This window comes from Tursiops truncatus, chromosome 2 (genome assembly GCF_011762595.2).
Source record: "Tursiops truncatus isolate mTurTru1 chromosome 2, mTurTru1.mat.Y, whole genome shotgun sequence".
Taxonomy (NCBI): Eukaryota; Metazoa; Chordata; class Mammalia; order Artiodactyla; family Delphinidae; genus Tursiops; species Tursiops truncatus.
The window spans coordinates 95,138,639-95,166,546 of record NC_047035.1 but is presented as its reverse complement, the minus strand read 5'-3'; the positions used below and the strand labels follow the sequence as shown (position 1 = coordinate 95,166,546).

Below are 27,908 nucleotides of genomic sequence, written 5' to 3'. Positions count from 1 at the left end.
AGTTTGTGGCACCTTGTGATGGCACATAGGAAGCTAGGCCAGCCACCTTGGGATCATGCAGTTTGGTGTTTTGCACACCACATGTTTTGTGAATCTCCTTTCTTTAACTGTAATGTCAGTGTCCTGAAGGCAAGAGCATCATCTTGGATTGTTTTCATATCCCCACTGTGCTGGATATATACCAGGTGCTCATGAGGATATATACCAGCAGCTGTACTCATTGATATACTCACAGATAAGAATCACTACCAGAAGAAATTCTTCAGGATTTAATAAAGTTTGCATTTATCAGAAAGCCACAGGAGTTCATGGGCAAACCAGCCAGTATGGGATGGAAAGAGACAGAGTAGTCTCATGATAATGCTGGTGAAAGTTGTTTTTGTGTATTTAGTTGATTGTTTGCCTCTGCCTACAGCCAATGATGTGCACCTGTCCTCAGGACCCAAGGAGTACCTTGGAATGCTGGAATACAAGAGAGAAGACGAGGCCAAGCTCATCCAAAACCTCATTCTTGGTAGTGAAACCTGGAACTCTGAATCTTCGCTCTATCTTTGAGAACTTGAGCATCAGCCATTGCTACGATCTTGGGCAGGGGTATTTCCTCTTCTTCCTCCACTGCTTCTTCTCAGCCTCACCACTGTTGACCACGTAATTCTTTGTTTGGGGTGGGGAGGGGCTTTGCACTGTAGAATATTGAGCAGTGTCGTTGGCTTCTATTCTGTAGAAGCCAGTAGCAACCCCTAGCCACGACAATAAGAAATGCCTCCAGACATTGCCAGATGCCCTCTGGGGGTACCTTGCCTTCAGTTGAGAAGCGCTGCCCTAACCTCTTCCCAAGTCTCATCACATGGTCAGGGTAGAAGACACATCTCCTCATCTTTGTGTCTCAGCACAGGAGCCATGGAAAAAGTAATTGTGGTTCCTTTGTTCCATCTGACTTCTGCTGAGAAATTTATTTGCAGGCAGTATGGTGGAGGCTTTCCAGCCACACCTCAGTTACAGGAATCTCCCAGTGGGCATACGCTGGGGTTGGTGGTCTTAGAAACAATCTTACTAGACTGTCTTCACCATGAAAACCACGTGGTTTTCCACGGAAAAGGAGAAAAGCTGCCTCCCTATCAGTGGGTTGTAACATCTCAAAGCAGAAAGCCCATATGTAGCCTTACTCCTCTTGTGCTAATTGACTCCCCTCAGAGGACCTGAGCACCCCTACCCTTTCCTTTCCACCCTCACTGGTGCACAGCTGTGGGGCCTCTTTGTTCCCCTGTCTTAATGCAGGCATGGGGAGGTCTGTGTTTGCTTTTTTTTTTTTTTTTTTTGCGGTACGGGGGCCTCTCACTGTTGTGGCCTCTCCCTTGGTGGAGCACAGGCTCCGGACACGCAGGCTCAGCGGCCATGGCTCACGGGCCCAGCCACTCCGCAGCATGTGGGATCTTCCTGGACCAGGGCACGAACCCGTGTCCCCTGCATCGGCAGGCGGACTCTCAACCACTGCGCCACCAGGGAAGCCCTGTGTTTGCTTATTTTAACTTGTTCTATAAAGTTTCTATCTTCCCTTCATTCCCACTCTGCCTTCCAGCCATTCTCCTCCCCTCAAGACCAGCTGGTCCTCCTCTGCAGGACTGCTGTGTACCTGTTTTCTCTATTCAAGGCAGATGCATGTGGTTGCTGAGGTCATATTCCATCCTCATCATAGAGGCTGAAGTGAGGGTGCATGGAACTGGGGTTCCTCTGTTACCTTGGAGATAAGAAATTCTGTCCTTTATTCAACCTTAGAAAAGAGAAGGTACTTTGCAAATGAGAAGTAAGAGAAGCAGGTGGCACCTGCATGTATATTTTTGCCAAGAAAACCACCAGCCTGAACTCCTCCAAGGGAAAAGACACCCTTATGCATTCAGGCACTGCATCAAGTACAGAAAAGCAGACAACCCCTGCCCCATCATTATAGGTTCCTTATCGGGAGAGCTGATCATCAGCTGTAATCCTCACTGACTCTCTCTGCTCCAGACCTGAAGCCCCGCGGTGTGGTGGTGAACATGATCCCCGGGCTGCCAGCTCACATCCTGTTCATGTGTGTACGCTACGCAGATTCTCTAAATGACGCCAACATGCTCAAGTCCCTCATGAACAGCACCATTAATGGTATCAAGCAGGTGGTTAAGGTAGGAACTACCTTTGACATGGCCCTTGGTATCATGGCTACTTTAGGAACACCTGTGGGAATGACCAGTTGCCTGTACTTTTCCCATCCTTCACCTCCAGTCTTTGGTCAACCACATGATTCCTCAAACCAGTCAGAGGCCCAATCAGGAAAAGAATCCAAGCTGTTAGGAAAAGACAACTTAGGTCAGAGAGCCCTAAGGGTGGGGATCTGCCAGTGGACCCCAAATCCTTACCTGCAAGACTACAGCCTGGTAGCCACCACCCCACCACTTCTGTCCCCCGGGGCTGCAAAGAGGGGCTGGCTGCAAGGAGTAGGTGTCTATCCAGATAACAAGTGTGAATGCCAAGGAATGGGAAGGACTGAAAAATTACTCATCTCTTCCCTTGGCATTTATGTAATTCTCCCTTATAAAACCACAGTATGTACTTTTATTCTCAGCCCAGAAACGAAGATAAGCTATATGTAAGGGACCAGTAAAATATAGATCCATTATTCTTCATTTCCCTTCCAAATGGGAAGTAATGTTTGATTTTGAGATATATGTAATTTTTTTAGTTGGGGAAGTCCTATCTCACTTTTAGTAAAATATGTGTTCTAGAAAAGTCGTGAGCAATTAAATCCTATTTTAAATACTCTAGGAAAAGGGAAGAATAAAAACAGTGAGTGCATCAGGCCATGGATAATTCTTCCCCCTATCCCCCCTCCCACCAAATTTTATACTAAGAATTCATTATTCATCAGGAGTTAGGAGTAGAACACTAACATTGATTTGGTCCTGGGTGCTTTATAGTCACTGTCTTCACAGGAGCTACCATTGTGTTCTTAGAAGAGACTTCCATAAATTCATGTTTTCCCTGTCCGTATTTTCATAAATTGGGTTTTCTCAGGGTACACTTGCATTACGTTCCAGGTCATGGGCACACAGTATTTGCCCCATCGTGCTGCTCTGGAATGTTTAAATACTTAGAAACTGAAAGACACATGGCATGAGGAGTGTAAATCCTTCCTTGCCAGCATCTACCATCTCAGCTTCTTCAGTGGCTTCCCACCCCTCCCCCTCCAGTGCACAGCACATTAAAGCAACCCTCACTTGGTCCACATACCCGCTTGGCCACCGTGCCTTTTTTTTTCACCCCTTGCAATCTGGCTTCTACCTCCATTACTCCACAGAAAGATCACAAGTAATTCCTCTTGCTAAATCCAATGGTATTTTCTTAATTTTTATTCTCTTTAAGTGGACTGAACAGTAGCACCATCTCCTTGAAACGCTCTGACATTGTCTTTCAAATCCCAGGACTTTCCCAGTTTTCCTTTTATCTCTCTGGTCTTTATTACCTCTGCTTCCTTTGCTCATTCCTCTCCTTCCTGCCCCATAAGCGGGGGTGTTCTTGCCAACAGAGTCCTCGATCCTGAGCTCTTGTCTGTCCACCCCTTTCCTTCAAGGAGGACATCCTCCCACCTCTCTCCTGCGGTTTGCTCAGCTGTCCACGTTCCACATCATCTCTGCATCCTTTGAGCTTTTGTAGCACAGTCTATGCCCATCATGTAGGCTGTTGGCGGCCTGTTTAACTGTGTCCTATATATGTCATGTCTGTCTTACCAGTCAGAATGTGAACTTTGGAAGGCAAGGACTGAGACATTTCTCAGGCATTCCTGCAGTGCCTGCTTCAAGCATCATAACAGGTGATATAACCTGTACAGAAATACTTTGCAAACCATAACGTGCTAAATAAATACAAGAGCTTATTTTTATAGTAGAAATTTAATAAAGTCTTTAATGAATAAAAAAGGAATTCTTTTCGGTCAAAAGCCACCAGCTAACCAAACAGGTAAGATATGTCTGTTCTTGGCTCAGAGGTACCAAATCCAGCACCAAAATCCAACTTTGTCTTTTCTTGTTGTTGTTGTTTTTTAAAGGAACATTTAGAAGACTTTGAGATGCTGTCCTTTTGGCTTTCCAATACTTGTCATTTCCTCAATTGCCTGAAGCAGTACAGTGGAGAAGAGGTACGATTGCCTGCCCACTCTGTGTTCTATGCTGATTGCCAGTCTCCTACCTCCTCATGAGCCAGAACTCACCATAGGAGTTAGGAATTGGGATGCCCAGCTCCAGGGGCAGCTTCTGCTCCAGCTGGCTTTCTTACTCCCCCCTTACCCAGGAGACCAGCTTCACATCACCAACTGAATGGAAGTCACAGGCAAAAAGACTTCTAGAAAGAAGTATAGACCTTGAGCATGGTACTAAGCCTCAGTTTTCTTGACTTAAAATTCATGAGGTAGATTCTGTGATTTTTCATTTTCCTTCTGGTTGTAAAATTCTGAAGTTTTTAGTATTATCACTCTAAAATACAGCTGTTAGTTCAACATGCCTGTTTCTTCATAGCTGTTCTCACTATGAGATTCTGATTGTTCCTCCATAATCTGCAAATCCTTTGCCATTCTGACTCTGCTTTCAAGGGGCTGACATCATAAAGAAGCTCTTCACCTCCAAGTACTCACAGAGCAATATTTCATTGACCTAAAATAGCAAAAATAACTTTCAGGGTTTTCACTGCTCTGCAAAATGGTTATACCATTTTATAGTCCTACCAGTAGTATGTAAAGGTTCCAGTGTCTCATACCTTTACCAACAGTAGGTATTGACAGACATTTTATTATTTATTAGTCTCATGGTATAAGATGATACTTTGTTGACTTAAATTGTAATTACTTGATCACTAGTGAGGTCAAGCATCATTTCATGTGCTTACTAGTCAGTTGGGTTGCCTTTTAAATTGCCTACTCACATCTGCTCTCCATTTTCCTTAAGGGTGATTATTTTTCTTATTGATTTGCAGGAGTTCTTTACATATTATGGGTAGATTGTGGCTTATCTTCTACTTTTCCTTATGGAGTCCTTTGTCAGACACAATTTTTGAATTCTGATGTACTTAAACCTATCAGTCCTGTTCTTTTATGATACCTGATTTAATGTCTTTTTCAAGAAATTCTTCCCTACCCTGAGATCATGAAGTTATTCTTTCTTCTAAACTGATAATTCAAATTTAGAGTTCATAATTATGCTTTTATCCAAAATTGGTATGATTATTTATCCCAAGTTGACATGTGAGGTAATGATCTCATATCTTCTTCCATGAGGATAGCCAGTTGTCCCAATGGATAGAAAGTAATATAAAAATAATCCTACTGGTAGTATTGAATAAAAGGAGAAATAAGTAAAGAAAATCCAACCTCTAACCAAAAGGAATATTGGGGGGAGGGGAGAAGACCAGCCCATTTAAGACAGACTGGCATCTGTGAGGCCTTAATGGGAGGCATTATTCAACACCATTTTTAAAAATCCTTTCTTTACCCCCTTCTGCCATGTATACAATGTTCTTGTCCCTGTCTGAGTGGTTTTTAATTACTATATTTTTATTTCTAAAATTTCAATGGTTCTTTTTCACCTCTGCCTTTTATAATGTCCTATTCTTAATGTTTTTTTTCTTTTATCTCTTTGAACATGGTAAACATATTTTATTACTCTGCTTGGTCTGCTAGCACAGACTAGGTGGCCTAAACAACAGAAATTTATTTTCTCATAGTTCTGGAGGATAGAAGCCCAAGATCAGGGTGCAGGCATGGTTGAGAGATCACTTCTGGGCTTGCAGACAGCCACCTTCTCACTATGTAGTCACATGGCCTTTCCTCAGTGCATGGGGTAGAAAGAGAGATTGAGCTCTCTGCTGTCTCCTTCTGTAAGAACACTAATCCTATCAGATCAGGACCCCACCCTATTACTTCATTTAACCTTAGTAACTTCCTTAGAGACCCCATCTCCAAATATAGCCACCCTGGAGGTTAGGGCTTCAATATATAAGTTTGAAGCGGGGGACAAATATTCAGCCCAGAACCCACATTTTAAACTATTTCAGATTGGTCTATACTCTAATTATAAAGTTATGAATCTCATTTATTCACCTACCAACCTCTTACAGAAGTTCATTTCCTTGGGTGCTTTGCAGTTTTTTCTGTGAGCTTCCATGGGAGTTGTTTTCCAATGTAGTGTAGCTCTGGAGGCACATATTTGTCAGGGAAATAAACAGGACAGTAATGTTTACAGTTGACCCATCCTCAATCAACTGTGGATCATGTGGTACTACAGTACATATTTAGTGAAAAAATCTACATGTAAGTAGACCCATGTAGTTCAAACCCATGTCATTTAAGCATCAAGTGTAGTTAGTTATAGAAAATAAATGCTACCACAAACATCGAGAAATCATTTGATATAAATCAGACATTAAGTTTTAAAGTATAGGAGTTATAGTAGAAGCTTATTATAATATCATTAGTAGAGATAGTATTTAAATTTTCTACATGTCTACATTCTAATTTTTTTTTTTACATCTTTATTGGAGTATAATTGCTTTACAATGGTGTGTTAGTTTCTGCTTTATAACAAAGTGAATCAGTTATACATATACATATGTTCCCATATCTCTTCCCTCTTGCATCTCCCTCCCTCCCACGCTCCCTATCCCACCCCTCTAGGTGGTCACAAAGCACCGAGCTGGTCTCCCTGTGCTATGTGGCTGCTTCCCACTAGCTATCGATTTTACGTTTGGTAGTGTATATATGTCCATGCCACTCTCTCACTTTCTCACAGCTTACCCTTCCCCCTCCCCATATCCTCAAGTCCATTCTCTAGTAGGTCTGTGTCTTTATTCCTGTCTTACCCCTAGGTTCTTCATGACATTTTTTTTCTTAAATTCCATATATATGTGTTAGCATACGGTATTTGTCTTTCTCTTTCTGACTTACTTCACTCTGTATGACAGACTCTAGGTCCATCCACCTAATTACAAATAGCTCAATTTCGTTTCTTTTTATGGCTGAGTAATATTCCATTGTATATATGTGCCACATCTTCTTTATCCATTCATCTGATGATGGACACTTACGTTGTTTCCATCTCTGGGCTACTGTAAATAGAGCTGCAATGAATATTTTGGTGCATGACTCTTTTTGAATTATGGTTTTCTCAGGGTATATGCCCAGTAGTGGGATTGCTGGGTCGTATTGTAGTTCTATATGTAGTTTTTTGAGGAACCTCCATACTGTTCTCTATAGTGGCTGTACCAATTCACATTCCCACCAGCAGTGCAAGAGTGTTCCCTTTTCTCCACATCCTCTCCAGCATTTACTGTTTCTAGATTTTTTGATGATGGCCATTCTGACCAGTGTGAGATGATATCTCATTGTAGTTTTGATTTGCATTTCTCTAATGATTGATGATGTTGAGCATTCTTTCATTTGTTTGTTGGCAGTCTGTACATCTTCTTTAGAGAAATGTCTGTTTACATCTTCTGCCCATTTTTGGATTGGTTTGTTTGTTTTTTTGTTATTGAGCTGCATGAGCTGCTTATAAATTTTGGAGATTAATCCTTTGTCAGTTGCTTCATTTGCAAATATTTTCTCCCATTGTGAGGGTTGTCTTTTGGTCTCATTTATGGTTTCTTTTGCTGTGCAAATGCTTTGAAGTTTCATTAGGTCCCATTTGTTTATTTTTGTTTGTGTTTCCATTTCTCTAGGAGGTGGGTCAAAAAGGATCTTGCTGTGATTTATGTTATAGAGTGTTCTGCCTATGTTTTCCTCTAAGAGTTTGATAGTTTCTGGCCTTACATTTAGGTCTTTAATCATTTTGAGCCTATTTTTGTGTATGGTATTAGGGAGCGATCTAATCTCATAATTTTTTTGTGTGTGTGGTACGCGGGCCTCTCACTGTTGTGGCCTCTCCCGTTGCGGAGCACAGACTCCGGACATGCAGGTTCAGTGGCCATGGCTCACGGGCCTAGCTGCTCTGTGGCATGTGGAATCTTCCCGGACTGGGACATGAACCCACGTCCCCTGCATTGGCAGGTGGACTCTCAACCACTGCGCCACCAGGGAAGCCCTAATCTGATACTTTTACATGTACCTGTCCAGTTTTCCCAGCACCACTTATTGAAGAGGCTGTCCTTTCTCCACTGTACATTCCTGACTCCTTTATCAAAGATACGGTGACCATATGTGTGTGGGATTATCTCTGGGCTTTCTATCCTTTTCCATTGATCTATATTTCTTTTCTTTTCTTTTTTTTTTTATTTTGCAGTATGTGGGCCTCTCACTGTTGTGGCCTCTCCCGTTGCGGAGCACAGGCTCCGGATGCGCAGGCTCAGTGTCCATGGCTCACAGGCCCAGCTGCTCCGTGGCATGTGGGTTATCCCTGGACCGGGGCACGAACCCATGTCGCCTGCATTGGCAGGCGGACTCTCAACCACTGCGCCACCAAGGAAGCCCTGATCTATAGTTCTGTGTTTGTGCCAGTACCATACTGTCTTGATTACTGTAGCTTTGTAATATAGTCTGAAGTCAGGGAGCCTGATTCCTCTAGCTCTGTTTTTCGTTCTCAAGATTGCTTTGCCTATTCAGGGTCTTTTGTGTTTCCATACAAATTGTGAAATTTTTTGTTCTAGTTCTGTGAAAAATGCCAGTGGTAGTTTGATAGGGATTGCATTGAATCTGTACATTGCTTTGGGTAGTAGAGTCATTTTCACAATGTTGATTCTTCCAATCCAAGAACATGGTATATCTCTCCATCTGTTTGTATCACCTTTAATTTCTTTCATCAGGGTCTTATAATTTTCGGCATACAGGTCTTTTGTCTCCTTAGGTAGGTTTATACCTAGATATTTTATTCTTCTTGTTGCAATGGTAAATGGGAGTGTTTTCTTGATTTCACTTTCAGATTTTTCATCATTGGTTTATAGGAATGCCAGAGATTTCTATGCATTAATTTTGTATCCTGCTACTTTACCAAATTTATTGATTAGCTCTAGTAGTTTTCTGGTACCATCTTTAGGATTCTCTACGTATAGGATCATGTCATTTGCAAACAGTGACGGCTTTACTTCTTCTTTTCTGATTTGGATTCCTTTTATTTCCTTTTCTTCTCTGATTGCTGTGGCTAAAACTTCCAAAACTATGTTGAATAAGAGTGGTGAGAGTGGTCAACCTTGTCTTGTTCCTGATCTTAGTGGAAATGCTTTCAGTTTTTCACCATTGAGAATGATGTTGGCTCTGGGTGTGTCATATATGGCCTTTATTATGTTGAGGAAAGTTCCCTCTATGCCTACTTTCTGGAGGGTTTTTATCATAAATGGATGTTGAATTTTGTCGAAAGCTTTCTCTGCATTTATTCAGATGATCATATGGTTTTTCTCCTTCAATTTGTTAAAATGGTGTATCACATTTATTGATTTGCATATATTGAAGAATCCTTGCATTCCTGGAACAAACCCCACTTGATCATGGTGTATGATCCTTTTAATGTGCTGTTGGATTCTGTTTGCTAGTATTTTGTTGAGGATTTTTGTATCTATGTTCATCAGTGATATTGACCTGCAGTTTTCTTTCTTTGTGACATCCTTGTCTGGTTTTAGTATCAAGGTGATGGTGGCCTCATAGAATGAGTTAGGGAGTGTTCCTCCCTCTGCTATATTTTGGAAGAGTTTGAGGAGGATAGGTGTTAGCTCTTCTCTAAATGTTTGATAGAATTTGTGTGTGAAGCCATATGGTCCTGGTCTTTTGTTTGTTGGAAGATTTTTAATCACAGTTTCAATTTCAGTGCTTGTGATTGGTCTGTTCATATTTTCTATTTCTTCCTGATTCAGTCTTGGCAGGTTGTGCATTTCTAAGAATTTGTCCGTTTCTTCCAGGTTGTTCATTTTATTGGCATAGAGTTGCTTGTAGTAATCTCTCATAATCTTTTGTATTTCTGCAGTGTCAGTTGTTACTGCTCCTTTTTCATTTCTAATTCTATTGATTTGAGTCTTCTCCCTTTTTTTCTTAATGAGTCTGGCTAATGGTTTATCAATTTGGTTTATCTTCTGAAAGAACCAGCTTTTAGTTTTATTGATCTTTGCTATCATTTCCTTCATTTCTTTTTCATTTATTTCTGATATGATCTTTATGATTTCTTTCCTTCTGCTAACTTTGGGGTTTTTTTGTTCTTCTTTCTCTAATTGCTTTAGGTGCAAGGTTAGGTTGTTTATTCGAGATGTTTCCTGTTTCTTAAGGTAGGATTGTATTGCTATAAACTTCTCTCTTAGAATTGCTTTTGCTGCATCCCATAGGTTTTGGATTGTCGTGTCTCCATTTTCATTTGTTTCTAGGTATTTTTTAATTTCCTCTTTGATTTCTTCAGTGATCACTTCGTTATTAAGTAGTGTATTGTTTAGCCTCCATGTGTTTGTATTTTTTACAGATCATTTCCTGTAATTGATATCTAGTCTCATAGCGTTGTGGTCAGAAAAGATACTTGATACAATTTCAATTTTCTTAAATTTACCAAAGCTTGATTTGTGACCCAAGATATGATCTATCCTGGAGAATGTTCCATGAGCACTTGAGAAAAATGTGTATTCTGTTGTTTTTGTATGGAATGTCCTATAAATATCAATTAAGTCCATCTTGTTTAATGTATCATTTAAAGCTTGTGTTTCCTTATTTATTTTCATTTTGGATGATGTGTCCATTGATGAAAGTGGGGTGTTAAAGTCCCCTACTATGAGTGTGTTACTGTCGATTTCCCCTTTTATGGCTGTTAGTATTTGCCTTATGTATTGAGGTGCTCCTATGTTGGGTTCATAAATACTTACAATTGTTATATCTTCTTCTTGGATCGATCCCTTGATCATTTTGTAGTGTCCTTCTTTGTCTCTTGTAATAGTCTTTATTTTAAAGTCTATTTTGTCTGATATGAGAATTGCTACTCCAGCTTTCTTTTGGTTTCCACTTGCGTGGAATATCTTTTTCCATCCCCTCACTTTCACTCTGTATGTGTCTCTAGGTCTGTAGTGGGTCTCTTGTAGACAGCATATATAGGTCTTCTTTTTGTATCCATTCAGCCAATCTGTGTCTTTTGGTGGGAGCATTTAGTCCATTTACATTTAAGGTAATTATCGATATGTATGTTCTTATTCCCATTTTCTTAATTGTTTTGGGTTCGTTATTGTAGGTCTTCTCCTTCTCTTGTGTTTCTTGCCTAGAGAAGTTCCTTTAGCAGTTGTTGTAAATATGATTTGGTGGTGCTGAACTCTCAGCTTTTGCTTGTCTATAAAGGTTTTAATTTCTCCATCAAATCTGAATGAGATCCTTGCTGGGTAGAGTAATCTTGGCTGCAGGTTTTTCTCCTTCATCACTTTAAATATGTCCTGCCACTCCCTTCTGGCTTGCAGAGTTTCTGCTGAAAGATCAGTTGTTAACCTTATGGGGATTCGCTTGTGTGTTATTTGTTGTTTTTCCCTTGCTGCTTTTAATATATTTTCTTTGTATTTAATTTTTGACAGTTTGATTAATATGTGTCTTGGCATATTTCTCCTTGGATTTATCCTGTATGGGACTCTCTGTGCTTCCTGGACTTGATTAACTATTTCCTTTCACATATTAGGGAAGTTTTCAACTATAATCTCTTCAAATATTTTCTCAGTCCCTTTCTTTTTCCCTTCTTCTTCTGGAACCCCTATAATTCGAATGTTGGTGCGTTTAATGTCATCCCAGAGGTCGCTGAGACTGTCCTCAATTCTTTTCATTCTTCTTTCTTTATTCTGCTCTGTGGTAGTTATTTCCACTATTTTATCTTCCAGGTCACTTATCCGGTCTTCTGCCTCAGTTATTCTGCTATTGATCTCATCTAGAGTATTTTTAATTTCATTTATTGTGTTGTTCACCTCTGTTTGTTTGCTCTTTAATTCTTCTAGGTCCTTGTTAAATGTTTCTTGCATTTTGTCTATTCTATTTCCAAGATTTTGGGTCATCTTTACTATTATTATTCTGAATTCTTTTTCAGGTAGACTGCCTATTTCCTCTTCATTTGTTAGGTCTGGTGGGTTTTTATCTTGCTCCTTCATCTGCTGTGTGTTTTTCTGTCTTCTCATTTTGCTTATGTTACTGTGTTTGGGGTCTCCTTTTTGCAGACTGCAGGTTCGTAGTTCCCGTTTTTTTTGGTGTCTGTCCCCAGTGGCTAAAGTTGGTTCAGTGGGTTGTGTAGGCTTCCTTGTGGAGGGGACTAGTGCCTGTGTTCTGGTGGATGAGGCTGGACCTTGTCTTTCTGGTGGGCAGGTTCACGTCTAGTGGTGTGTTTTGGGGTGTGTGTAGACTTATTATGATTTTAGGCAGCCTCTCTGCTAATGGGTGGGGTTGTGTCCTGTTTTGCTAGTTGTTTGGTATAAGGTGTCCTGCACTGTAGCTTGCTGGTTGTTGAGTGAAGCTGGGTGTTGGTGTTGAGATGGAGATCTCTGGGAGATTTTCGCCGTTTGATATTATGTGGAGCTGGGAGGTCTCTTGTGGACCAGTGTCCTGAAGTTGGCTCTCCCACCTCAGAGGCACAGCACTGACTCCTGGTTACAGCACCAAGAGCCTTTCATCCACACGGCTCAGAATAAAAGGGAGAAAAAGTAGGAAGGAAGGAAGGAAGAAAGGAGGGAGGGAGGGAGGGAGGGAGGAAAGAAAGAAGATAAAATAAAGTAAGATAAAATAAAATAAAGTTATTAAAATAAAAAATAATTATTAAGAAAAAAAATGTTTTTAAAGAAAAAATAATGGACGGATAGTACCTTAGGAAAAAGGTGGAAGCAAAGCTGTACAGACAAAATCTCACACAGAAGCATACACATACACACTCACAAAAAGAGGAAGAGGGGAAATAATCATAAATCTTGCTCTCAAAGTCCACTTCCTCAGTATGGGATGATTCGTTGTCTATTCATGTATTCCACAGATGCAGGGTACATCAAGTTGATTGTGGAGCTTTAATCCGCTGCTCCTGAGGCTGCTGGGAGAGATTTCCCTTTCTCTTCTTTATTCTCACAGCTCCTGGGGCTCAGCTTTGGATTTGGCCCCGCCTCTGCGTGTAGGTTGGCGGAGGGTGTCTGTTCTTCGCTCATACAGGACGGGGTTAGAGGAGCAGCTGATTCGGGGCCTCTGGCTCACTCAGGCCGGGGTGAGGGAGGGGTACGGATGCTGGGCGAGCCTGTGGCGGCCGAGGCCGGCGTGATGTTGAACCAGCCTGAGGCGCGTCATGCGTTCTCCCGGGGAAGTTGTCCCTGGATCCCGGGACCCTGGCAGTGGCGGGCTGCACAGGCTCCCCGGAAGGGGGGTGTGGATAGTGACCTGTGCTCGCACACAGGCTTCTTGGTGGCGTCAGCAGCAGCCTTAGCGTCTCATGCCCGTCTCTGGGGTCCGCGCTTTTAGCCGCGGCTCTCGCCAGTCTCTGGAGCTCCTTTAAGCAGCGCTCTTAATCCCCTCTTCTCGAGCACCAGGAAACAAAGAGGGAAGAAAAAGTCTCTTGCCTCTTCGGCAGGTCCAGACTTTTCCCCGGACTCCCTCCCGGCTAGCCATGGTGCACTAACCCCCTGCAGGCTGTGTTCATGCCGCCAACCCCAGTCCTCTCCCTGCGATCCGACCGAAGCCCGAGCCTCAACTCCCAGCCCCGCCCGCCCTGGCGGGGGAGCAGACAAGCCTCTTGGGCTGGTGAGTGCTGGTCGGCACCGATCCTCTGTGCGGGAATCTCTCCCCGCTTTGCCCTCCGCACCCCTGTTGCTGTGCTCTCCTCCGCGGCTCCAAAGCTTCCCCTCTCCGCCACCCACAGTCTCCCCCCGCGAAGGGGCTTCCTAGTGTGTGGAAACTTTTCCTCCTTCACAGCTCCCTCCCACTGGTGCAGGTCCCGTCCCTATCCTTTGTCTGTTTATTCTTTTTTCTTTTGCCCTACCCAGGTACGTGGGGAGTTTCTTGTCTTTTGGGAGGTCTGAGGTCTTCTGCCAGCGTTCAGTAGGTGTTCTGTAGGAGTTGTTCCACGTGTAGATGTATTTCTGGTGTATCTGTGGGGAGGAAGGTGATCTCCACGTCTTACTCTTCCGCCATCTTCCCCTCGTCCCCCGGTAGGCCTATTCTAATATTTATATTCAAAATTACTTCTAGGAATTCATGAAGAATAACAGTCTACGTCAGAATAAGAATTGTTTGAACAATTTTGACCTTTCAGAATACAGACAGATTCTTAGTGATGTGGCTATACGAATATATCATCAGTTCATTATTATAATGGAAAACAACATTCAACCAATAATAGGTAAGAAAAGAATCGATGACCAGGAAATATTTATAATGACACTGAGACCTTAAAAAAATAAATCTGGTGCACGGCATGTGTAATTGCAAAGAACATAATTTTAAAACAAGAAGATTTACTGATGTAAATGTCCACTTTTTAATTCTTTGATTGCTAAAATGATTACATATATAAAAGTACACAGGTCATAGTTTTCTTTCTGTAAGGGGGATCCATCCTGAAGGGAAAGACTTGGGAGAACTGCTGCTACTTATATGGCTAATCCTGGTTCTTAGCCAAGTATTTTTGAAATTCTAAAGCCTTACTCAAATTCTTGTATACTTTCTTCAATTTTCTGAAATTTAAATACTTCAGGCTTTAAGTAGTTCCAGACCGTGGGTTGTCACGCTAACCAGCTCTCTGTCCTGTGAAGTTGAAAGAAGAGGAGCTGTTGCCCTGCTGTAGGTGACGGTCCATCCCCATCCACCCCTTACATCTTGGTGCTCCCCAACCCTCCATTCTTTTACTTCCTCTATCACAGCTATATCCACACTAACTCGTGTGGAAAATGTCCCACCTCCTGAAACAGACACATGAGAGCAGTGGAAATATTCTCTGGGTGTCCCCACTGTGTGTGCAAGGAAATCTTCCCGTTTTTCTCCATAGTGCCAGGCATGCTGGAGTATGAGAGTCTGCAGGGCATTTCCAGCCTGAAGCCCACAGGCTTCCGGAAGCGGTCATCCAGCATAGATGACACGGATGCCTACACGATGACCTCCATCCTGCAGCAGCTGAGCTACTTTTACAGTACCATGTGCCAGAACGGCCTGGACCCTGAGATCGTGAGGCAGGCAGTGAAGCAGCTCTTCTTCTTGATTGGGGCGGTCACCCTGAACAGCCTCTTCCTGCGCAAGGACATGTGCTCTTGCAGAAAAGGGATGCAGATAAGGTAAGACCCATAAAGCACCACTAATCCTGGAGAGGCTGGCCAGAAAGGATGTTCTTAAAGTCCAAGGCCACACACTCTGCCCTCCCTCCACAAGAGCTGCACTGCTGGAGGGTGTGCAAGATGACTCTTAGAACCTTGGAAATGTCAGCTATCTGATGCCAGGCCCTCTTCCCATCACTCTACCCCACGCTACCTTGACGGTCTGGCAGAATGTCTTCTACTAAGAACTAGTAATTGTGTATTTTAAATTCTGGCCCTCTGTGGTTATCATATACTCAACCAGTATTTATAGACCACCACTTCTGTGACTAGCACTGCTGGTGGGGGACACAGGAAACAGAGGAAAGGGTGATTTGATCCCTGCCATTGAGAAGCTAAATGATGATTCAAAACCACTGTAATTAAGTCACAAACAAGTGGTGGGGGAAGTGCTTCAGAGAGGAGAGATTATCGTGGACAGAAAAGTTAAAGAAGCCTGAAAACTGTGTGTGAGTGATTAAAAATGGGAGAACATTTCAGGCAGGGGAATGAGTGGGCAAAGGCACAGTGGTAGGACGGCGTGAGGACCCGTCCTCAGGCAGGAGTAAATAGCTCCGTCTAGATGAAGCAGAGGTTTGTGTCGGGAACAACAGGTCCGCAGTAGAGTGGTAAGTTGGACCCAGACTGGGAGGGTCTGGAATGCCAGGCCAAGCACTGGGAGTTCATCCTGCGGACATGGTCATCCAGTTTTGAGGTGTGTTGACTTCTCTTTGTCTCTAAACCAAGGAAACACAGACCATTAGCTATTGTTTGAATTAACACTGTCACATTATTAGAAAGCATATAATATGGGATAGATATTTAAGATTTTTATAATATGTGCAGGGATTTGACACCTATAGGTGATAGGAGAACCTGGGATGGTGATGATGGCAGTGATACAATGAAAAGTGACCCCAAAAATTTATTAAGCCAAGAAATAAACAAGGGGCATCCATTACATCTTTTCAGCATTAGAGGTGGACATCCCTACAAATCATTGCGGCAAATTCTCATGATACCAGGTTGTGGTTTTCAGATATGAGGGAGTATTCAGGAGGACTGGGCTTTTTTTCCTGTTCATTGAAAGAGAAAAGACTTCTGTTTATTTCCCGAGCACTGAGCAGATGCCCTGTAGCCCTCTGAGGTAGGATTCAGGCCTATTTAAAGTAAAGCCATAAACCTCATGAGCCATAAACCTCAGTCTTTGCTAAACAACTCTCATTCCACCAGTAGGTCCCCAAGTTGAGTGAACATCTGTCCCCATAGGTGCTCAGTATTTTCTCCTCTCACCAATTGAAAGTGCTGTTAGAGAAGTACTGACTTTCCAGTGTGTTGGTCTGTGTAAGTAGCACATGCATTTAAGAGGCATTCATTCATTCAGATATTGACTCAGCTCCTGCCGTAAACAAGGCGCACCAGGATTTACAGTGACTTTACCATGACAACACAAGCAACACAATAACAAAACATGAACACAAGTGGAAAATCAAAACTACAGAAAGAAAAACATAAACAGTAGACAGAGTAGCTTGAAAACTGGGTCTGGGCTTTCTGACTGCCAGGAGAAAAAGCCAAATGTCATAGCTCTCTGGTCTCATCTGGCTTGGTGAGGCAGACCGGTTCCTGGGAAGATATAAAGATTTTCCTAGTATGTAATTCTTTTTTGTGCCTAGTCATGAATTGTAAAAATATTATCTCATGTGGAACTTTATCTCACCATCTCCACAATAGCATTTTTGCTGCAAATTCCACTGTGGCTGATTTGCCCAGGGATCTTTGATAAGAACCTAGGTAGGGGTCCTGGAGATGGAGACAGTTCTGTTAGGAACCAGAATAATGTGGCCCAACTACAAACATTGCTTGCTGGCCTGAGGGAATCTGGGGGGAGTACGAAAGGCATTGACTTGGGTCTTGAAGGACAAGTAGGATTTCAGCTGACCCAGAACCAGAGGAATGAACACAGGCCTCAGTGAAGGAAAACTGAGGGCAGGGTATGAACAGCCCCCTTTGAAAGGAGCACCAGGAGTGATGAGAGGACCTAGAAAGATGGGTTAGAAAGACAAAGCAGAATGCCAGCATGAGAAATGCATGCTTTAGTCCCTCAGGAGTGGCAGCCACCACAGATTTTTTTTTTTCTTTTTTCAGAAGGCTTTAAACTATGAATTCAGTTTCTTTAATAGTTGAAGGAATATTCAGGTTATATATTGCATCTTGGATGAGTTTTGGTAGTGTTTGGTTTTCAAGGAATTGGTCCACTTCATCAAAGTTGAGTTTATGTGTGTAGAGCTGTTCAGAATATTCCCTTGTTATTCTTTTAATTTCTGCAGAATTTGTAGTGATATCCCCTCTTCCACTCCTCTGTGGGTAATCTGTGACTTCTCTTTTCCTTGGTCAGGCTTGCTAGAGGTGTATCAGTTTGGTTTCACTGATTTTTGTCTTTTTTTTAATTTAATTGATTTCTGTTACTGTCTTTATGATTTCATTCCTTCTGCCTACTTTGCATTTATTTTTCTCTTCTTCTAGGTTCCTAAAGTAGAAGCCTGGATTATTGGCTCTGAGACCTTTCTTTTCTAACATAAGCATTTAATGCTATACATTTCTTTCTAAGCACTACTTTAACTCTATCACACAAATTTTGATATGTTATATTTTCATTTTTGTTCAGTTCAAAATATTTTCTAATTTCCCTCGAGTCTTACTCTTTGACTGACCCATGGATTATTTAGAAGTGTGTTGTTTAATTTCCAAGTGTTTAGAGACTTTCTTGTTACCTTTCTATTATTGATTTTTAGTTTAATTTCATTGTGCTTGAAGAACATACTTTGTCAGTCAAACTCTTAGAAACAGAAGGTAGAATGGTGGTTGCCTGGGGCTGAGGAGAGAGAGAAAAAGGGAGTTGTTGTTCATTCAATGGATGTACAATTTCAGTTTTACAAAGTGAAAATGTTCTGGGAATCTGTTATACAACATGGTGCATATAGTTAACACTACTATACTATACACTTACAGTAGTTCAGATGGTAATTTTAGGTAATGCACTTTCTACCACAATTTTTTAAAAAATCTCAAGGTACATCCAGGTTAACATATACCATAGATTGTGATATTAGAATTACCAACCATCCCACTTTGCCCGAGACTTTCCCAGGTTTATTTTTAAAATACAAACTTATAAATATTTTGGGACTTCCCTGGCAGTCCAGTGGTTAAGTCTTCACACTCCCATTGTAGGGGGTATGTGTTCGATCCCTGGTAGGAGAACTGCTAAGATCCCACTTGCTGCATGGCATGGCCTAAAAAAAAAAAAAGAAAAACTTATAAATATTTTTACATTGAAAAAAACAAACTTTGTATGATTTCAGTTATTTTTAAATTTGTTAATATTTGCTTTTGTGACCCAGGTCTATTTTTGTGAATCTTCTCCATGTAGTGGGTTGAAAATCATGTATATTCTGCTTCTGTTGGGCACAATGTTCTATACATGTAGATCAGACCCAGTTTGTTGAGGGCGTTTTTCATTTCTTCTATATCCTTGCTGATTTTCTGTCTATTAGTTCTACTGATTATTGAGAGGAGTGTTGAAGTCTCCAACTATAAGTATGGAGTTGTCTATTTCTTCTTTCAGTCTGTCAGGTTTTGCTTTATGTATTCTGAAGCTCTGTTTTTAGGTGCATACACACTAAGAATTGTTATGTCTTCTTGGTGAGTTAGCCCTCCTGTCGTTATGTGGGATCTCTCTTTGTCCCTCCCTGGTAATTTTCTCTGCTTTGAAGTCTACTTTGTGTGAAAGTCTACTTTTTATTTGGATCAGTGTTTTCATAGTATATTTTTTTCCATCCTTTTACTTTTGACCTATCTGTATCATATCTGAAGTGAGTTTCTTGTAGTCAGCATATATTTTGGTCCAGTTTTTTGTTTTATTTTTTCATCCAGTCTGACAATCTGTGCTTCTTAATTGGGGTTTTTAGACCATTTAAATTTAATGTAATTATTGGTATACTCAGATTTAAGTCTACCATTTTGTTATTTTTTGTTTGTTCCTTCTGGTTTTTATTTCTCTGATTTCCGGTTTCTGTCTTCTTTTGGGTTCTTTGAACATTTTTGGTACCCCTTTTAAATTTTATCTATTTTTTCACTGTATCTCTTTGTATCTTTTTTAATGGCTGCTGTAGTAATTACAGTATACATACTTACCTTTTTCAGTCATTTTAGAATCAGTATCTTATCACATTAAGTGGAATGTAGAAACCTTACCATTACATAGGCCCCTTTCCCCTCTTCGCTTGTTGTCTTATATATTATATCTACATACATCAAAAACTCTGCCAGACAATGTTATAATTTTTGTTTTAAACCATCCAACATATTTTAAAGGACTTAATAGAAGAATGGTCTATTGTATTTACCCAGGTACTTATCATTTCTGTTATTCCTTCATTTCTAATATTTCAAGTCTCATTTTCCCCCCAAATCTCATTTCGATTTCATTTTCCTTTTGCCTGAGGAAATTATTTTAGTAGTCCTTTTAGAGCAGGTTCACTGATGATAAATTCTCTTAGCTTTCTTTCCTCTGAAAATACCTTCATTTCACCTTCATTCCTAAAGTATATTTTTATAGGCTACCAATGTCTGGGTTGACAGTCCTTTCTCTGATCAGTGTAAAAATGTTCCACTTTTTCTGGCTTCCATGGTTTCTGATGAGAAATGCACAGTCATTTGAATTATTATTTCTCTATAAATAATGCATAGTTTTTCTCTGAGTTCCAAGTTGTTTTTTCTTTGTGTTTAGTTTACCACAGTTTGATTATGATGCATCTGGGTGTGGATTTCTTTGGGTTTAGTCTCTTTGAGCTTCTCTGAACTTCTTGACTTTGTAGGTTTGTGGATCTCACCAAATGTGGCATTTTCAGCCATTTCTTCAAATGTTTTGTCTGCATCACACTTTCTCCTTTCCTTCTGGAATTTCAATGACACAAATGTTAGACCTTTCATTATTTTGTTATCCCTAAAGTTCTGTTCTTTGTACTTTTCAGATTGATAGTCTTTATTGATCCCTTGAAGTTCACTGACTCTTTTCTCTGCCATCTATATTCTGCTATTGAGCCTATTCAGTGAGTTCTTTTGTTTCAGTTATTTTTCAGTTGTAAATTTCCATTTTTTTGAAACAGCTTCTGTTTCTTTTCTGAAGCTTTCTATTTTTTCATGTATTTCAAGATAGTTTGTCCTTACTTTTTGGAGCATTTTTGTGATAGCTTCTTTAAAATCTTTATCATATTATTCTAACATCTGTGTCATCTCAGAGTTGATACTATTAATTGCCTTGTTTAATGTGACTTAAGATTTCCCTGGTTTTCGTATGCCAAGTAATTTTGAATTGTATTCTGGACACTTTTTATTATTATATTATGAGACACTGAGTCTTTAAATCCTATGGAGAATGTTGATACTTTTATCTGATAATCAGCTCACTTGGGTTCAGGCTCTGCAGGTTGTGGTTCCTCTGTCAGTTCTGTCTTCAAAGCCTTTGTAATGCTATTTGGTTTTGTCTTTTTTTTTTTTTTTTTTTTTTTTTTTTTTTGCGGTACACAGGCCTCTCACTGTTGTGGCCTCTCCCATTGCGGAGCACAGTCTCCGGACTTGCAGGCTCAGTGGCCATGGCTCACGGGCCCAGCCGCTCCGCGACATGTGGGATCTTCCCGGACCGGGGCACAAACCCCTGTCCCCTGCATTGGCAGGCGGACTCTTTACCACTGCGCCACCAGGGAAGCCCTGGTTTTGTCTTGTGTGTGACACACAGTGGCCAGACTGAAACTTGGGTGGTGTGCCATCCTATAGTTTAGTCCTCAAAGTTTATGTGTGCTCTTGAGGGTCAGATCCATCCCTGGGCTCAGGGGTGTGTCCAAGAATTCATAAATAAATTTAAGGGTCACTTTCCCAAGCTCCTCCTCTCCACAGTACCCCTGGTACTTTCCAGATACCTGGGGATCCCCTCTTTGGTCCTCCAGACAGAAAACTGGGGCTTCACTTAACTCACTGTGTGGCGTACTTCCAGCAAATGTCCCCACCTGGGGTCAAGTGGTGAGAGGAAGAGCAAGGAGAGTTCACGCCGTCCTCTTGAGCCACAACTCCTCCAACTGAAGAAAGTTCCCCTCTCTCAGTTTTAGTTTCCTACTGGACCCTGTTGCCACAACCATAGGACTGTTTGGGGCTTGCACATGAGAGAATGAAGAAAAAGAAAGGAAAAGGAGAAAAAAGAAAAACAGAATTTCCACCCTCTCTCAGAGCATTAGGACACCCCTTTCCAGCACCGCGAGCCAGAACTAGAGGGCTCCTCCTGGAGCTCTTTGTTGGCACCCATGCCCACTACTGAGTTTCCGGCTGCTTTGAGTTCAGGCCAATGAATAGCAGAGGGAAAGATACTGGTAAACTCATTGTCAGTTTGGAGATACTTCAAATTCTGGTCTTCTCTCCCAGTCCACCTGCTACTGTTTACTTTTCAGAGTCCTCAAATAGCTGTTCCAGGCATTCCATCCAGGTCTTATAGCTGCATTCAGTGGGAGAAACAAAATGGAGTGCTCGCTCCATCTTACCAAGAACCAGAACTCCAGCACAGAGTTTAGAGTGGGAGGATTAACATGCTCACAATTCAGTGGATTCCCATTAGGAATCTATTGTAATAAGAACTAGTGGGACAAAATTGACAATGCAAAAAAAGGGGGCATAACCAGTGCAAGAGATGTTACCTCACACTCATTACATCCCTATAGAATACAGTAATTCAGCATTATTGTCCCAATGTTACAACCCATGGGGAGCTGCTAATCTGGAAGGTCAGAGCTGGAACCGACCTTAGAGATCACCTAGTTCAACACTCAATTTTTTTAAACAGCTTCATTGATATATAATTTACATTCCATAGAGTTCACTCATCTAAAGTGTATATTCAGTGGTTTTTAGTATATTTACAGAGTTATGCAGCCATCACCATAATGTAATTTTAGAACAGTTTTATCACTCCAGAAAGAAACCTTACACCCAATAGCAGCCACTCGTATCCCCTACCCAAGTCCCACTGGGGAGTCCCCTCCCCCTCAACCTAACCAACAACAAATATATTTTCTTACTCTATAGATTTGCGTATTCTGGACATTTTTAAAATAAATGGAATCATAAATATGTTGTCTTTTGTGACTGGCTTCTTTCCCTTAGCATAGTGTTTTCCTAGCTCCCCCCGTGGTAGCATGTGGCAGTACCTCACTCCTTTTTATTGCGGAATAATATCCTATTGTATGGATAGACCACAATTTGTCTATCTATCCATCAACTGGTGGACATTTGGGTTGTTTTCTCTTTTGGGCTATAATGATTAATGGTGCTGTGAACATTTGTGTATGATTTTTTGTGTGGACATGTTTTCAGTTCTCTTTAGTAAGTACCTAGAAGTGGAGTTGCTAGGTCAGAAGGTCGTTTTATGTTTAACATTTTGAGGAACTGCCTAACTGCTTTCCTTAGCAGCTGTACCATTTACATTCCCACTAGCAATGTATGAGTGTTCTCAACACTCTGATTTACCAAGAGAGGTTGAGTAACTCTCCAGGCTCACACAATGGATAGGTGGGATTAAAACCCATGGCTCTTAACTCATAAACCTATGATAATCAGTGACAGAAACAAGAATAAAAACCCCAGTGGACTAAAAGAAAGCCTCTACCAATTGAAAATTTTCTGCCAATTTGGGAAAAGAGATCAAACAATTTTTATACCAATGTAAGTCTTCTCTTCAAATACCACTATGATTTTTTCCTTTAATATATTTTCAAACCTATTATTAAGGGTCCTTTAATAGATTATAAATTATTGTAGTCACTGTCTTTGCTCAGATTTTCTCCAAAGTTTATTGCTGTTATGGCCCCTCACCCTAGACCATCATGATCCTTAGAACCATGGATCGTGAGAGCTGATCATCTGGCCCACCCCCGTCTTGTTACAAATAAAGAAACTGCTGGGCTGTAGTCTTAAGGATCTCAGTGAGCTCTGGTACCATGCTGGGACACACTGGAGGATTCGGCACCCTCCCCTAAAGTGTTCTAAGCAGGTCACCCCTCTTCTCTGCTCCTCTGGCGTTTACTCCAGGTGCAACATCAGCTACTTAGAAGAATGGCTTAAAGATAAGAATTTGCAGAACAGCTTGGCCAGGGAAACCTTGGAAGCTCTCTCTCAGGCAGCCTGGTTGCTTCAGGTCAAGAAGACCACAGACAGCGATGCCAAGGAGATCTACGAACGCTGTACCTCCCTGTCTGCTGTGCAGGTGACCAGGCTTGCTGAGTGTCTCCCTGATCTTCACCCACAGATCATGTAATTGGCATTGCCTTTCCTGGCTTAGCCAGCTGTGGGGTGCATCTGCATCTCTCTGTGCTCTTTGGGGAGCATACGTATCTCCCATGGGCTGCCCTCTTATCTAACGGCATTTATTAAATACTAACTCTAGGCCTTAAAAACATAAAAATGCATATGACACATTCCCTGCCCGGTATACTCACATATGTGTATCTGTGGGGAGAGGGGGTGGGAGCAGGGAAGGAGGCTGGAAATGGGGAATTCTCTTAAGGTCATCTAATTATAGGATGTCCTTGCTGCCTTCTGTGCTGTTCTCAGCTTGTTTTCTCTTTTGGAAAAAAATAACACATGGTTCCTAGAGCCAGATTATAGTCTGAAAGAACCACTTTTGGTTCCCGACTGTTCCCACACCACTGGAACCATTATTTCATGGACAGAGTTGTCCTCTTCTGTGGCCTCAAACCATCTTATGTACTGTTTGCAGATCATAAAGATCCTTAACTCATACACACCTATAGATGACTTCGAGAAAAGAGTGACTCCATCCTTTGTTCGCAAAGTACAGGTGAGATCCTTAAGAATGTGCCTTTTAATTTTTAGTATAAGACAGTGTTGTTTAATTACCATTATAGAAATTCAGGATTAAAGTACATGTACCAAATATACAAAGGAAAGGCACCCAGGAAAAGCAGCAGGAATTCTCCCTGTCAAATTCCCTGTTTTCAGAACCCATTTTCCCCCAGGGTGGGAAGGGAACAAAAACACCAAAACTGTGACTCACATTCTGTGTTCTTCAGCATGTCTTGTTTCTCATCAGTCTTTGAGTATATGCAAGGGAGCAGAGGCTGAATGGAAAGAGAGAACCTGTGTGCCCATTTTTTCTTATTTTAATCCCTGAAGTTTCTTGCCCAATGAACTAGGGCAGCAGTTCTCAAAGTTTGGTTCAAGGGTCCTTGGGGGGGGTGATTCTTGAGATGATTTCAGGGAGTCTGCAAAGTCTGCCTTTTTCCAAATACATACCTGTATGAGGCAGACTTTTCTTCATACATTGCAACCAAAATAACATAGCACTAGAGGTGAATGCAGAAGCAGATACAAGATTCCACCTGTCATATTAAGTCATACATTTAAAAGAGTTACAAAATTATGAAACAATACCACTTCAAACTAGTTTTTTGATTTGTTTTCAAAAATATAGTTTTTCAATAAAAATATGTTAACATGTATTGGGCTTGTTATTTTAATGAATTAATAAATATTTAAAATTATTGTTTTAATTACTAATATGATAGATATCAGTAGTTATAACCACATGCACAAAAGCTGTTTGGCGTCCTTGGTAATTTAAGAGTATAAAGGGGTCCGGAAACCAAAAAGGTTTGCAAACCACTGAACTAAAAAGAAATATTAATGCAATAAAAATTTAATACTGAGCTCCACTCGTGTTTGGTCTTAGAATTATGCCATGAGAATGGTGAGAATAGAAAGTAGATCGATTTATAGTCAGTCCATCCTGTGGGAAATTAACTTCTGAAGTGAAACAGAGCAAGTTGAGTATTGATGAGAGCTGATCTGGAAGACCTGGATAAACCATTTCACCTTGGAGCTGTGCTGTTGAAAAGCCCTTTTGTGTGTTATCTCACATGATTTTGAAAGGAGTTTTTCCCTGGAGATAGAGTTGTTGTGTTTTCCTTGCTCTTGACTTCCAGACAGCCATAAAGCAGAGTGCCCTGGTTTCCTTACTCATTTTTCCTCTGGTTTTCATTTCAGGCTCTCCTCAGTAGCCGAGAGGATTCATCACACCTGATGTTGGATACCAAGTATCTCTTTCAAGTCACATTTCCTTTTACCCCCTCTCCACATGCTCTGGAAATGATCCAGATCCCCAGCAGTTTCAAACTAGGCTTTCTCAATAGATTATAGCAGGAAAAAAGAGAATAAATGCGCTTTTCTTTCAAAAGCTAAATGAAGGTCAGATAGAGGGATGTGGCTTATTAATTGGAACTGGAAATGCTTTGGAATGTGATTTAAGGAAGAAAATAAGAATTCTCCCAAATGGGCCACATCTTCTCTCGCGCGTGGTGATGGTGCTGCCACTGTCATCTTGTAAGAATTAACACACACCAGCTGAGGTTGGAAAGGCCACTGCTACCTTTGGAATCTCAGCCAGCTTTTACTAGAATTCCTGCAAGTCTCGTATTTTCTGCCAGGTGCCTCTTGTCTAGATCTATTTTGTGACAGCGGTCCACCCAGAGGGAGTGAGATCCAGGGACACAGTTTATCCTATGTTTTCTAAAGTTCGTGTGAAGCCCAGATACATTTATGAAGCCACAAATGGGTTCTAGGGCTGAGTCTTCCAAATAATCCCATTTGGCCATGGCGGCCTGTCAGAGTCCTTTCACCCCATGCCTGCCTGATGGGGGCAGAGGTGTTTTACCAACTCTTTTTACTAAGAACGCTCCTGCATAAAAAAATATTTATTTCAGGCCCCTCCAATTTTCAAGAGAATATTCAATCTGAAATGAATCATAGAAGTATTTTTATGTATATATCCATTTAAAACTAATATATCAGGGCTTCCCTGGTGGTGCAGTGGTTGAGAATCTGCCTGCCAATGCAGAGGACACGGGTTCGATCCCTGGTCCAAGAAGAGCCCACATGCCGCAGAGCAACTAAGCCTGTGCGCCACGTCTACTGAGCCTGCGCTCTAGTGCCCGTGAGCCACAACTACTGAGCCCGCGTGCCGCAACTACTGAAGCCCACGCGCCTAGAGCCCGTGCTCCACAACGAGAGAAGCCACCACAATGAGAAGCCCACGCACTGCAACAAAGAGTAGCCCCCGCTCACTGCAACTAGAGAAGGCCCGCGCCTAGCAACAAAGACCCAGCACAGCCAAAAATTAAAAAATACAATAAATAAATTTACTAAAAAACCACGAAAACTAATATATCATTCAAGCTTAATTTCCACGCCAATTTACAATTATCTAATCTCGTCCTCCAGAAGATTTCTTTAAACTTTATCTGCCAGCATATTTGCCATAATTTTTCATTGTTTAATATCTTTCATACAATAACTTAAAAAAATAAGTTTGAAAAGGCAACATAGTTGATTTTCTCTGTCTTATCAGCATTCAAATCTTAAGATCTCATAAGAATAATTGAAGAATTTTGTCAGTTCCTCCTTTTGAGAAATCTGTTTCCCAAGTTTTGTGGGAACTATTACTTGTTCCCCTCAGGTTTTCTCCTTTCTTCCTTTCAGAGCATAAAACATCATTTGATAAGCACTCCTGGCCTGTGGCCTCTTCTGCATCACCCCAAAGTCACAGGTCATAGCTGTGATTCTGTAACATGGGCATGTATCTTAGGAGTGGAAATAATACATGATTATGAAGCAACATCACCCTACTAGTACGTAATGTCTTTTCATATTACAAATGATTGAATTTAGTTCATTTAGATACATTGTATATGAAGAAATAAGAAGTAGAACTTTGTGACATTTTAATCAAAATAAATTACCAAATGAATTGGGTCAGATTCTTTTAATTGCTAGGAGATTACAGTATTTTTAAGTGCACAAGTTTTATGCCTTTCTTTAAGGGTCATACTTGAAGATGCTAGAATCTTTATAGATTCATAATATCTCATAAGGGCTTCCCTGGTGGCGCAGTGGTTGAGAGTCCGCCTGCCGATGCGGGGGACACGGGTTCGTGCCCCGGTCCGGGAGGATCCCACATGCCGCGGAGCGGCTGGGCCCATGAGCCGTGGCCGCTGAGCCTGCGCGTCCGGAGCCTGTGCTCCGCAACGGGAGAGGCCACAACAGTGAGAGGCCCGTGTACCGCAAAAAAAAAAAAAAAGCATCACATAATATCTCATAAAACATATATAAGATTTTTTAGAGAGGAAGTAAATATGCCCTCAGCCCTGGCTCAGGCTCTGTCTGCATGGGGCTCCCAGACTGTGCCAGAATGAGGGGCTACTTGGTGGAGAGCTGGCTGGGTTTTGGTCCACACGGACTGCCTTCTCCATGCCCCTTCCTGGTCTCCCCTATGCCACAAAGAGACCATCACCCTTCCTTTTTGGCACCTGTAACTCAGGGCTCCTGTCTGTCTTACAGCATTTATCCTGGGCTATAAGACAGTAATGCTGGCCATTCCCTCCACTACCCTGTGGGCATCCTGACGTGGCGAGCAGAACTGCAGGGGCAGAGTCCTACTGGAGACGGCAGGGCTCGTGAGGGTTCAGTCCTGGGAAGGAGTAGATCCTGTTTGGAGACGGGGGGACCTGCAGAGCCTGAAAAGTTTA

At 41.6% G+C, this 27,908-nt stretch overlaps 1 protein-coding gene across 5 annotated transcripts in view; it reads left to right on the top strand.

Annotated features, from left to right (window-relative positions):
* MYO5C (myosin VC) overlaps positions 1 to 27,003 on the top strand; it is a 118,880-nt gene extending 91,877 nt beyond the window's left edge. For 3 of the 5 annotated variants that reach the window (XM_073801016.1, XM_073801017.1, XM_019946549.3), the window contains exons 34-41: positions 416 to 514; positions 2,008 to 2,162; positions 4,082 to 4,171; positions 14,165 to 14,315; positions 14,961 to 15,243; positions 23,398 to 23,572; positions 24,086 to 24,166; positions 25,372 to 27,003. In XM_073801016.1, the coding sequence (XP_073657117.1) occupies positions 416 to 514; positions 2,008 to 2,162; positions 4,082 to 4,171; positions 14,165 to 14,315; positions 14,961 to 15,243; positions 23,398 to 23,572; positions 24,086 to 24,166; positions 25,372 to 25,524 (1,187 nt within the window). In that variant the 3' untranslated portion in view covers positions 25,525 to 27,003. Of the gene's footprint in view, positions 1 to 415; positions 595 to 2,007; positions 2,163 to 4,081; positions 4,172 to 14,164; positions 14,316 to 14,960; positions 15,244 to 23,397; positions 23,620 to 24,085; positions 24,167 to 25,371 lie in introns of those variants that run through there. The other 2 variants (XR_004525168.2, XM_073801018.1) reach the window with 2 other exon arrangements.
* Positions 27,004 to 27,908: the final 905 nt, after the last annotated feature.